Source organism: Archocentrus centrarchus, chromosome 17 (genome assembly GCF_007364275.1).
Source record: "Archocentrus centrarchus isolate MPI-CPG fArcCen1 chromosome 17, fArcCen1, whole genome shotgun sequence".
Classification (NCBI taxonomy): domain Eukaryota; kingdom Metazoa; phylum Chordata; class Actinopteri; order Cichliformes; family Cichlidae; genus Archocentrus; species Archocentrus centrarchus.
The window spans coordinates 1,557,895-1,570,953 of NC_044362.1; the positions used below are offsets into that span (position 1 = coordinate 1,557,895).

The following is a 13,059-nucleotide window of genomic DNA, read 5'->3' on the forward strand; positions in this document are numbered from 1 at the left end:
TTTCAGAGGAGCCACAGTATCCAGAATTGTATGCAGTGAGGATGTAAAACTACTGATGAGATGATCGACCTCTCTGGGAACAGAGTTTAGGTAGCTGCTCTGCGCTATGTTGGCACATGTCATTGAAGAAGATACTAGTGAAAAAATTATATTCTTAAACTTAGTTACTTCACTTTCAGAAAGAACGGACATATTCCCACACACCACCATCACAGTCTCCGTTAGATGGATCGCAGCCTGTAGCGAAAGCGGATGTCTTTGGCGGGCAGCAGGACTCCCAGTCCGACTCTGCTGGAGTCCAGTGTGGCTCTGCTCTGCCCCTCCTCCAGCTGCAGGTCCAAGTAAAGCAACAGCACACACAGGAACTGTTTGACCTCGTTGATGGCGAAGAAACGTCCGGGACACTTGGTGGCACCAGAGCCAAATGGCATGAGGTAATTTTTGAGCTTCTGGCCATCCTTGTAGAAGTGTGCCTTCTTTTGACCATCTTGCACATAACGGTTGAACTGGAACATCTGACGGCACAGAGAGAAGAACGACAGAGTGATCAACGACAACATGAAGACCATGCCTGTAGTCTAAGAACTGGATACCAGAGTCAAAGATGGTGCCCTCTCACTTCAAAGGAAAAGCCATGCCTGTTACAGCCTCTGCTATAAGCCCTGAGAGGAAATAAACCAATGGCTGGTGGCTGCTGGTAGCTCCTTTTTCCTGTATGTGAAGGAGTATGTTTTTGTTAAACTCATTGACCTGTTCCTTGTCTAATTTTTCTCTTTCTTCTGAGATTTGTTGTACTGTTTCCTTTTTTTTTTTTTTTTTTTTTAGTGTTAATAGCAGCTTGGCAATTTCCTTGAGTTTAGCTGTTAATAAAAATGTTTGTTACATTATGTTTGTTTGTGACTTGGTCTTTCTGTCTCCTTTTACACCAAATAATGAGTAAATAAACTGATATCAGCACCAGAAGATCTTATTAAAGTTGGATTTAGATGGAGCCCTGCAATAGACTATCTACCTGCCCAGGGCGTACCCCACCTGTCCCCACCAGCTGTGTCTGGCTTTTATGAACAGAAAGTGTTTCTGTGATTAGTTAACTGATCCAGGTTACCTCTGGGTCCTCGTAGATCTCAGGGTCCAGGTGCATAGTCGGAGGGTACAAGGCAATGATGTCTCCTTTTCTGATGGCCATTGGGCACTCGGCATCCACACACAGACTGAAGTCCTCATGAACCACTCGGATGTTCATGGAGGATGAGGACAGGCGGAGGCTCTCCTCAATGGCGCTCTCTGTAAAGAAAGTCAGTTCAGTATATTTCACATCCTTAAATGCATTGATGCAGAATATGTGTGTCCATGTACCCATGTAGAGGAGCTTCTTCAGGTGCTCAAGGGTCAGCTTTATGTCTTTATCCCTGCTGAATTCAACTCCACTCAGTCTCAGGACATCCTCGAGCTCCTGACGGATGAACTGCAGAGCCTCAGGGTGACTCACCAGGTAATACATAGCCCAGAAAGTAGCAGGAACCGTGTTCCCCACAGATGCCCACAGGATGGTAAAGTGGTAAGCTGAAAGTCAAGAGGATAGAGGATGTAATTCATAAAAAACCTTCCACATCTCACCTAAACTCCTATGGCCTGACCAAGACATCTGTGTGCTTATACACGTTATACTTTGAGAATCAGCTAAATGACCAATACACAGTACGTCAAAAGTACGTCATTCTGCAGGTGGTCACATTTCACAGTAGACGCCAGACATCAGTACAAAAGTTCAAGATATCAGTAAAAACAGCCCGTGTCAAAGGCAAAATGACACACCTACAGTCCTCTGCATGAGTGCCACATGGAGCAGGATGCTCAAAGTTCAAGGGACAATGTTATGATGCATGAAGCAACTTTGTAAGACTAGCTGCAGAAAATGTTTCTTTGGACCATGACCATTATTATTCCTGGACTCTAAAGAGAACTGCTTAGACTCAATTCCAACTCCATGTTTTTAGTCTGGGACTCCACTACAAGTGTTGCATAATTAATTTCTCACACGGCTGCACTGAGATCTGTTTTTAAAGAGGTAATACTAGCTCCTCTCCATTTATAGCTCACCTCCTTAAAAATCTACTTTCTTCTGATTGGCCAGCTTTCAAAAGTGTGCTGATGAGCAGCATCCAGTGCCTGCAAGCTCTGCCTCCTTCTCTTCCTGTCAAAACTGTTGTTGGACTGATGTATACTGTAAATTGAGTATTTAGAGATATATGAAGCTGGAGATTTTGGCTCATTGTAGTTTTATATGACAGAAAACAAGGAAAATCAGCAGGCCCTCATTAAAGCTGCTATACATGGGCTGTCAAAACTCACCCACAGTGTGTCTTTTGTCCTGTCTCCCTCCCTCAGCCATCTACCATGACCGGTTGGGGTAAGGGGCTTAGTTTTAAAACTTCTTGAAAGAACAGGTATAAAACAGCTAACTTATTCTCTGCAGAGGAATGGCTTATTTGAAGAGTTTTACTCAGGTTTCAGAATTCATCACAGTCCAGAAACACATTGGTAAAGGTTACAAATAAACTTCTTATAAACTTCTTATATATATATATATATATATATATATATATATATATATATATATATATATATACACATATATATATACATATATATGAGCCTGTATGTATAAGTTTGACCCTGTGTGGATTATAGGAAAATCTAAAATAAATTAAAATTTGTGCATTGAGTTCTAATCTTTTAAAGTCATTAAATATGTATGCTGTACAATCATCCCACCCTGGAAAAGGAACAGTTCAAACAAATCATTAAAAGCCCCAAATTACCATGACATTCATATCCACGATGAGTGGAAGTAAACTTCTGACCAGAACTATATGAATAACTCAAGGTTTGGGTTTAAAAATTCATTATTTTTTGCAGGGAAAAGCAGAATTACACAGGAAGAAATTATCTACCTGCTTTGTCGACATCCGTCAGCATGTCGTACTGCTCAAAAATCTTTGAGTGTGTCCTGATGAACTCTGAAGCGTTTGACCAACACGACATCTGGTGGGACAGAAAGTAGTTGATAAGCCTCTTGCGGATCGTCTTAGTCTGTCCCAGGAGCCAGATGGGGATCTGGGCGATGAGGAGTGGAAACATGTTGTCAAACTTGACAAAGTCATTCTTCAGCATGCCTATACCGCTGTGGCGGCTGGCAGATGCCGGCTTGCCATACAAGGTGAGGAAAGTGGCCTCAAACATGATTGAGTTGCAGAACTCATACATGCTAGCGCTCTTCCAGCTGTTCTCCTTATTCAGGTAGTCCTCACGAAAAATGAGCATCAAGTTACCCATCATGCTCTCTGACAGGGGAGTGAGGCTATCCCCTTGGAGAAGAAGGAAGCTACGCTTGACCTCCTCCTGCAGGCCGGGGAACTTGCTAGTGGGCGGGCAACCGAAGATAAATGGCACAGCATTGTTGGAGAACTCATGGAAGTCCAGTTGATGGCCATGTTTGATGACATGTGGATATAGTAAAGGGTTCATGATGAAGGTCATGTATTTACCTGCAGGAGTGAGCAAGAACAGTTAGTCAAATTACTTAACCCTCTTGGGTCTGGGGTAAAATTGGCCATTTTTGAATAATTTAGATTTTAGCTTTAATTTTTACCTTAAAAACTGTTCACCTTGCCTTGTTCAGTATAATTTTTTTTATTGTAACCTCATGTGTGTAACTCTATAGTTAGTTTTTTAATTTTTACATACTGTATTAACACATTGGACCTAAAATCACACAAAAACATAAAATCAGAGTAGAAACAAGTTAGATTTTTTTTTTAACTGAAAACCACAAACATGTTAAATGAACTACTTAAAAATATAAGTTATGTATGTAAAACTTATGTACAAATGTAGCAAACAAAGTTATATATATATATAACTATTTACATTAAAACGCAGGAAATGCCACATTAGTTTTTTTTGTACAACTATTTATAGAACAATCAGATGTCACACAAATTATTTGTGCCACTCCAAAAAACAGTTCCTGTCCACCACAAGGCACATCACAGGGAATACTTGCCATCAATATTGTCTGTTTCTCACCACATTTTCACCTGTACCTGTTTCACATGTTGCAGTATAATTTTCTGATTGGTTGATGTAGTGCATTTTTCCACCAATTGGAAGTTCCCAGATGGAGAACTCCCCAGCACCTTACCCAGTGATTGCAAGTAGGCTGGGTACTCTGAATGGTGTATATGTGTAAACAGTCAGGACCAGTTTCTTGACCCCAAGGTGCAGTTAAGCAATGCTCTGGTGAAAATCCCAGTGTGCAGGTAATGAACCTGGGGGATTCAAGTATACCCACGCCTGTCCGCCACCTCTCACCAAGGGGAACTCCAGAGTAAAACAGAATCAAGCCTTTCTCTGGGAGACTGTTTTTGGAGCCAAAGCTGTGCAATAAGGTGAACCCAGCTATATCTAGTTGGTATCTCTCAACCTCATGTGCCAGCTCAAGCTCTTTGCTCACCAGACAGTTAGTTTTGGAAGTTGGGGATTGGAGCACCAGGACCTCCACCCTTGATCACTGCCTAATGCACAAGGCACTGAACCTATATGGCCCCACCTGTAGTTGATGGGCCCACAGGACCCCACACTAGATGCACGCCCTTGAGCCCGTATCCTGGGATTTACTCCAGTGTGAGACCCAATGACCCTGTCCTGGCTAATTGGCAACAGGTCAGTAAAAAGAGCATCTTTGAATTGTGGAACAATTTCAGAATAATGCTCCTCAACATAAAATTGTGAAGACTTTGAATACCTTATCACCTGCCTCATCAGCATCAACTTTTTTGGAATATGGGTTGTATATTTTAATAAGTGGTGTCTTTGACTTGATTTGGAGTCACTGAATTGCACTGTTTTTTTTTTCCTAGTATTTTTTCCTCTACAATCTGTTGGCCACATTGGTACATCGTGTATACATCCATAGGATGATACAGTTGGAAGTGTTTCCATTCCTGTTTTTATGAATGAAGACACTGGACCTCTGAACTTTCTCACAGAGTTTTTGCTTTAATGAATTTGTGCTGCTGAAGTGTGAATAGGAAGTCTCACTTTGCATAAAAGGTGCACACATGTTGAAAGCCTCCTCTTTAACGGGGGGTGGTGGGGATAGGTTTGATACCAACCTGCTATCTGGACTGTAAACACATCTCCAAATTTCCTCTTATGTTCTTCTAGAAATTTGTGGGCATCTTTTCCAAACTCCAGAGCTTTTCCAATGAAAGGAATCCAGCCTTTAATTAATGGAGGCTCACCTTCTCGTCTGCAGAGAGACAAGAGAAACCACATTATTTCACCTCTCTGACTTTGTCATTGACCCATTTATCTAACATCACACAGCACGTTTCTGTCCTGAAGTTTCCCCTCCTGGCACTAATTATCTCGTGGACTGGGCATCAGGTTTTCCTGTTCAGTGAGATTGTGTCATGGTGTTTCTATGTGGTAGACAAAGGTTGAAACCCAGGATGCAGACGCTGAGACAGGACTGAAATTAAAAAGTGAAACTCAGATTCACCCTATCACTATCAGTGATCACGCACCAGTGTCTATCACTCTGACACAGAAAAGAGTCACACCACCAATCAGGAACCCGAGATTTAATACATCATTACTTAAAGAACAAGATTTCATTAATTATTTAAAAAAGGAGTGGGCAATATATTTAGAAAATAATTATCTGCCAGGAATATCACCATGTGTTCTTTGGGAAGCAGGAAAGGCAGTACAGTAATGTGGGGCAAAATAATATCTTACTGCTCGCATAAGATAAATAAAGAAAACAAAAACTTAAATCTTTAGAAACTGCCTATGCTACTTCACCACAAGAATATATAATTAACAACCTGAGGAAACTAAAACTGGAGTTAAATGAAATAACTGATAAGAAGACACAATTTCTGTTGCAGAGGCTGCGTTTGGAAAACTTTGAACATGGAAATAAATCTGGAAAATTCCTGGCCAACCAGTTAAAACTGAATAAAGAAATAATATTCCTTCTATTAAAGATGCAACTGGTAACATTATGTATGGCCCACAACAAATAAATAAATGTTTCAAAGACTTTTATGAAGCCTTATACTCATCACAGATCAATCCATCTGATAGTGCCATTGAAGAATTTCTTAACAGTATATATCTACCAAAGCTAAATGAGGAACAGGTTGCAGCTCTGGATTCACCTCTTTCGTTGTCTGAATTCCAAGATGCCCTACAGCGGGGGTCTTCAACTCCAGGCCTCCAGAGCCCCTGTCCTGCAGGTATTAGATGTGTCCCTGATCCAACACACCTGAATCAAATGGCTGAATTACCTCCTCAGTATCCAGTCATGGTATCCAGAGTCCTGCTAATGACTTCTATATTTGACTCAGGTGTGTTGAAGCAGAGACACATCTAAAACCTGCAGGATAGGGGCTCTCGAGGCCTGGAGTTGAAGAGCCCTGCCCTACAGTATCTCCCAAATGTTTGTTTCCCTTGGCAACTTCACCTCTTCTGAACATCGCAGCTTGGTTACTGGCATGGTCTCTCTTGCTTGTATCTTGGTTTAAGACTTGCAAAAATTCCTCATGTATCTTACAGGACAATCCTTATTCTCTGAACACGAGTCTCTCTCTGTCTCTTGCTCCTTATTGAGTGTTTCTAACACAGAAACCTTCAAAATTGTATCCAGTCTGATGGTGACATGCTAAACTGACATTGTTTATCTTGTTTAGTCCAAATCTTTGGATGCATGCTATCCACCTCATAGATCTATGTTTAAAACACAATACAGTTGTGGTCAAAAGTTTGTACAAACTCATCATGGGCAGGGATCTCATGTTTTTTTTTTATTATTTCTTTGAACTTTTCCTTTTCCAGGATGGAATTATTGGACTCAAATTTAAAGATACACCCCACTAATGGTATAATGTCCCTTAGCAAGTTGCACCTCAGCCAGATGCTTTTTGGTATCCATCAACCAGCCTCTGACATAGTTATTTCACTACTGTTCTTGGCAGAATTAGTAGAGTTAATTTACATTGGTTGGTTTCCTGGCATGGCACCAGTTTTTAAGCGTAGGCCACAAATTTTCAAGGATTTGGGAAGGAAATTCCAGCAGCTTAATGTTGGTCTGCTAGCAATGTGTTTGGGATCATTGGGATCATTGTCCTGTTGTAACACTCAGTTGTATCATTACATACAACCATCATTGTGTATTACATGAATGATGGCTACATAACTAACAATTTTTGTTTTTCCAGACGTTAAAACTTCAACTGTTACAACTTCACAACCATCACAGATGCTGACCGTTCCTCCTCCTCCTCCTCCTGATTCCTCATCTTCTCCCCAATTACCTGAAGAGCAACTGACGAAGCACGGCGTCGCGGCCGTTAAGCTCGTCACACTACGACTTCTGTGTACAGCGCTGCAGAAGTATCATGAAGAGATATGCTAAGAATGTCAAGTCAAACGCCCTATCGATAAGCACCACGGTTGTATGCAGCATATTCCTGATTTCTTCTACGGTCTTCATTACGACAAAGTGATGAAAAGATTCTGGTCGGATCGTCTCATTCCTGCCATCAGGCTGTTCTTATGGTCAAACAGTCTGGACGACGCACGTAAGGATTTCACACACATTGTGGACGCTCAGGCGTCTGAATTGAAAGATACAATAAACATCATAGAAGCCATAGAGAGTGTGCGTTATGAACTGAAGGAGGAGTATTTCTTTGAGGACTTAGCAGTAGAACTTCTCATGGTGGAAAACTACTGGTTAGGCAAACACGGGATGTGTATGTAATACATTCTCTGTATTTTTGGTTTATGGGGTTGAAATAAAAATCAATGTTAAAAACTGTACAGGCTGCTCATTTTTAACTCTGCATTCCTCACGGAAAACACTGTGCAATATATGTTTAAAACATCTTTTCATTCATAAAACACCACATACTATGCCCCAAACAAAAACAAACTATGGTTAAAGCAATAGCTGTGTATTTTCCTATCTAAGGTGGGGGAAAAAAAGAGTTTTTACAGCATTTCTTGTGTTCTATTTGTTATCACATCTGCATTTTGTTAAAAACACTAACTGACTAATTTTCAGGTACAAAGAGGTCGGCACTCACCCATGTACACTTTAACTATTCATTCCCAATTACCAGGGTGTGTTTTACTTTAGTTTCAGTTTTTTTTAAAATCCACAGTTAAAACTTTTTGAATAGTCTGTTTTTTTTTTATTCAATAATAATAATAAACCCGTCATCACTGTGAAAAGGATCACATGAACAGATGTGTTTAATGACTCTCTGACAAGAAAAGAATCGTTAGTTTGGACATTTTTGTAGCTGAGATCAGTAAGCGCAGAAAAGTCCTTTTCATTTTGGAACACAAAACTATAGCTTTTAAGCGTACACAAAACGGTGTATCACACCATGAATGTTTATTCCATCACATATCATAAAAAACAACGTGAGGCATCAAATGATTTATACACACAAGCGTATCAAACAAACAATTTTTCTCAATGATTGTTACTGTAAATGTTACAATGTGTGTCAAACTGCGGTGGTGTCTGAGGGGGTCCACCATTCAGGTACATAGGGTGTGTCCTCATCCTGAATCTGAAGCTGATAATCATAAATCATTCGATCACACACGATCACACGCACGAGGACGCTCATGTACACGCATGACCTTTGACCCCCACCTGTCACCCACCTGTCAGTCATAAATCATGATTGCCACCAGTATATACTACCGTTGTTAGTTCAGGAAGTCAAAATCAGGGATTTTAATTGAGCTGGAAGTGTTTTCATTTTTTTTTTCATTTTTCATGAGAAACACCTGCACAGCATCCAGTCCACCATAAAGAGAAGATTTCACAGAGCTAATTCAGACGTTTCAGCTCAAGGTGCAAACCAGATTAGACTTTAGCAACCAAAAACAAACAAAAGCAAAGAAGGCTGAGCAGCACCGCAACAGCATTCTTTGAACAGATGAAACTGAGATCAGCCTTTTCCAGACACTCCTCCTCCACTCACACACATGCAGCTGATAATCATAAATCATTCGATCACGCACGATCACACGCACGCGCACGAGGACGCTCATGTACGCGCATGACCTTTGACCTCCACCTGTCACCCACCTGTCAGTCATAAATCATGATTGCCACCAGTATATACTACTAACAACATAATGGTGGATTTAAGTGGCAAGTCTCCACTTACAAACACTTAACATTTGAATACAGAAAGACCAAGAACAGTCCCCACCTGAGTTACAAGTTTGGACAGAAAGGTTTGGAGAAGTCTTTTTAATGCAACTGAGATGGTGTTTCCAGCTGATGGCCACGCTCCTTTCGGAATAGAAACTCAAAGCAAAGAGACACTGAATTTGCCCATTAATCTCAAACCTACTCACTTTTATATAAAAGTACCGGTGCTCTCACTCACACTATAGATAGTATAGATAACATCACTTTAACAAAGTAAGAAACACAATAAGAAACACAGCTCACATCAAATGGCCTTTCATGATAACCAGCAGCAAACACAAACAGTTTATGTGTAATGAGTACCTAAAAACCATAGAATTAAAAGAAGCTCTGAATTAATGGAGGGATGATTAAACTATGACTCATCTCAGAAACAGTGTGCTATCAGTGTGAGGTGAATGAATGAGATGTAATTTGCCAGAGTTTCCAGTGTTTACAGCCTGAATGTTTTTCTGCAAAGCAGTCCTCTGTCACAGAATGCCCCTGTGAGTGATGTACTTAATTGTTATGTTAATATTACCACTGGATTCATGTGGACAAGCTTGAAACAACTGCAGACAACATGACTCCATAAAAATGCAACAAAAAGAAAACTTTTCTTAAAGGTAATACAGCAAGCAGCAGTAAATTTCAAACCACATCAGGAGATTTAAACACATTTTCTGTGCGCCTCACCGGCTGGTGAAAGCTGCGCACTTGGTGAAAACACACAAACATACAGAATCATCAACCAGGCTGGACTCACCTCTTCCTGCCCTGGAGAAGGACCAGGACCAGGGAGAGCAGGCTGAGCAGCAACAACAGGAGCAGCAGCGGGGACATGATCCTGCTTCTTACTGAGGCTCTCCAGAACCTCCTCTTAAGTACCCTGGTCAAGGTCACACAACACACACACACACGCGCGCACACACATATACCAATCTTTCAACCCTTCAAAATAAAGGCACACAGTAACACATGTAATTTATGTGGGAAATTATGTAACATTTTGCAAGAGGACAAAGAGTTGATTCAGGGTTCAATTCAAATAAATTCAATTTTATTTATATAGCACCAAACTACAACAAACAGTTGCCTCAAGGTGCTTTATATTGTGGGTAAAGACCCTACAGTAATACAGAGAAAACCCAACAGTCAAAATGACCCCCTATGAGCAGCACATGGCGACAGTGGGAAAAACTCCTTTTTAACAGGAAGAAACCTCGAGCAGAACCAGGCTCAGGGAGGGGGGGTCATCTGCTGTGACCCATTGGGGCTGAGGGGAGAGAGACAGGACAAAAGACATGCTGTGTCTTTTGTCTCTCTTCTTCACCTCTGTTGTGCGCTGTCAGCCCCTATGGAAGGCTGACCCCTGTCTCCCTAAACTGTGTAATGTGTGTGTGTGTGTGTGTGTGTGTGTGTGTGTGTTTTTAAAGCCAGTTTTCGCAATTGGAATGATGATCTGAATGCACTGATGTACCAAACATATTTGCTTTTACAAGAACAGCTCTATAAGTTTTCTATAGGCTATTCTTGTTAATGTTTATATTTTTATTTTTTATTTAGTTATTTATGCCAGGCCTGACAAGCAATAAGGAAATGAGGGATTAAAAAAAAAGAAAAAAAAGGAGGGGAGAGAAACAAAGGGGAGAAAGGAAAGAAGAATATATAATGGAAAATTTGTTTCTGAACTCGAATAACCTCTGTGTACCTTTTCTCTGTAATTGTAATTTTCTAGCACAAAGACCGAGAGTGTGAAGATGGGGAAAAACAACTTGACTGTAGGCTGTGTCCAAGGCCATAGCGCATTTTGTTATCATGCAGGGGCTACATGGTGGGGGGAACCTGAACTCCCCATGGCTAGTGGAACAAGATTGTATCAACACAATAGTATAAAGGAATGGGTGTTATTCTGTGCTTTGTTCAATGCTGCTGCGAAGGCTGTTCGTGCTGTATTGACCCCTTTGCAAAGGTTATATTCTTACTTTCAATAAATCATCAGAAAATCAGTTTGGTTTCAGAGCTCAACTTATTTTTTCCACCACAGAATACTTGAAGAAAATACAGTAATCCCTCGCTATGTCGCGGTTCACTTTTCGCGGACTCGCTGTTTCGTGGGTTTTCAATCAATATTAGTGTAAAATATTTATTGCGGTATTTTCGCTGTTTTGCAGATTTGTGCAGTACTAATTCTTCACATGCGTAGTACGTCTTGTACAGTAATGTATATATTTGGTGTATAAGTGAGTGGGGAGGGTTTATAAAAACATAAAATAGTGTATAACTACTAAAATAATGTATAAGTATTAAAATAAATATAGCATCCCTACTTTGTGGATTTTCACTTATCGCGGGTGGTCCTGGAACGTAACACCCGCGATAAATGAGGGACTACTGTATACATACATACATACACACATTCACATATCTATACATATGCACATACACACAATTTTGCTGTTTACAGTCATGTGTGTATGCGCCTCTGTCATGGAATGTACTCAATGAGAGTAAGAAACTGCAACCATGTCCCCCGTGATCCAGAGGGGAATAGGAAAGGACCCTGGGGACCCAGGCCATCCACAGCCACTAGGAGCTCAGAAGACCTGAGGCCACACATCCTGATGGCAACCGCGTGCACACCCCAGAGGAGGAAGGAGGGAGACCCTAGACAGAGCCCCCACGGCCAAAGGGCAAGAGTCCAGAGAGCCAGAGGCAATGAGCAGCCCACCCCCCCGCAGGCCGGCACCCCCAGCATGAGCCGAGCATGCGGGATTTTTATTAAAGTATTGTAACGTTGTAAACACACTTCCAAAGTCGGCGATATTCACAACAAAGGTCGTCTTTATTAACAGAAAAACGGCTGCTGTAGGCCACAGCCACGCCAACCACAACTACAACAGTGGAACAGCAACACACACACAGTCAAGCTCTCGGTCTTCTCTCACTCTACCCCATGCTGCCTTCACGAACCTCCCGAACAGTCCAAAATCCCACAACATCAACACGCTCTCTAACTAAGAGAATCGCTACAGTATATTAAAGTATATACAACAAGACAAAGGAAGAAGCCAGGTCAGTTTTAGTGTGGAGCATAAAATACAGTATTTTAACCTGTGATTTTCTGAGTGGATCTTTCTGTTCTGACTTCAAAGTGTTTCTTTTGGCATCAGTAAGGAGACATAAGCAATGGTGATGAAACTTGATATAGATCCTTTCAGGAGATAAAATATAAACCAGTGCTAATTCAAGAAAAAAAAAAAAGAAAGGGGGGAAAAAGAAAAAAGAGGGATAGTTTAAGTTTATGTATCCAAAGCAAGGTGAGGATTAACCATCAACCATTTGGATTAAAAAAAAAACAGATAATTGATTGGATGTACTGTTATAAATCAATTACAAATCAGTGCTAAAACAAACAAGCAAAGAAAGGAAGCTGAATTCATCGTGCTTTCACTGCTACAGTATGATGTTTTTGACGTCAGTAAGAACAAGAACATATTTCTAGGGATATAATCTATGGTGATGAAAGTTGATGTAGATGCTTTCAGGAGAAAAAATAAATCAGTGACTATGCAAAGGAACTGCGTTTAAATCAAACACAGCAGTGTTGGATAGAAGGTGGGACAATACAGAAAAGTCTCATTAAATGTACAAAGTGATTAAAGTGCGTCATAGCTGCACACCTACATATCTTTAATGATTAAAGTGCTTTCTAGCAATCAGTGTTCAGGAAAATAGCAGTGCTCATGTTGTTAGTTAACTCTGCCTGT

At 40.8% G+C, this 13,059-nt stretch overlaps 1 protein-coding gene across 1 annotated transcript; it reads right to left on the bottom strand.

Annotated features, from left to right (window-relative positions):
* Positions 1-221: 221 nt before the first annotated feature.
* On the bottom strand, positions 222-10,132 carry LOC115795228 (cytochrome P450 7B1-like). Its single transcript, XM_030751055.1, has 6 exons — positions 10,056-10,132; positions 5,178-5,314; positions 2,955-3,548; positions 1,357-1,563; positions 1,106-1,284; positions 222-515 (listed from the first exon to the last, which is right to left on the bottom strand). Exons 1-6 carry the CDS (start codon positions 10,130-10,132, stop codon positions 222-224), a joined length of 1,488 nt encoding a protein of 495 aa, XP_030606915.1.
* Between the last annotated feature and the right edge of the window lie 2,927 nt (positions 10,133-13,059).

Coding starts and splice junctions, on each gene's coding strand:
- LOC115795228 (XM_030751055.1), bottom strand. CDS start 10,132: ATGTCCCCGCTGCTGCTCCTGTTGTTGCTGCTCAGCCTGCTCTCCCTG. Junction 5,315..10,055: donor CTTCTCCAGGGCAGGAAGAG/GTGAGTCCAGCC, acceptor GTCTCTCTGCAG/ACGAGAAGGTGAGCCTCCAT. Junction 3,549..5,177: donor GTTTACAGTCCAGATAGCAG/GTTGGTATCAAA, acceptor TCACTCCTGCAG/GTAAATACATGACCTTCATC.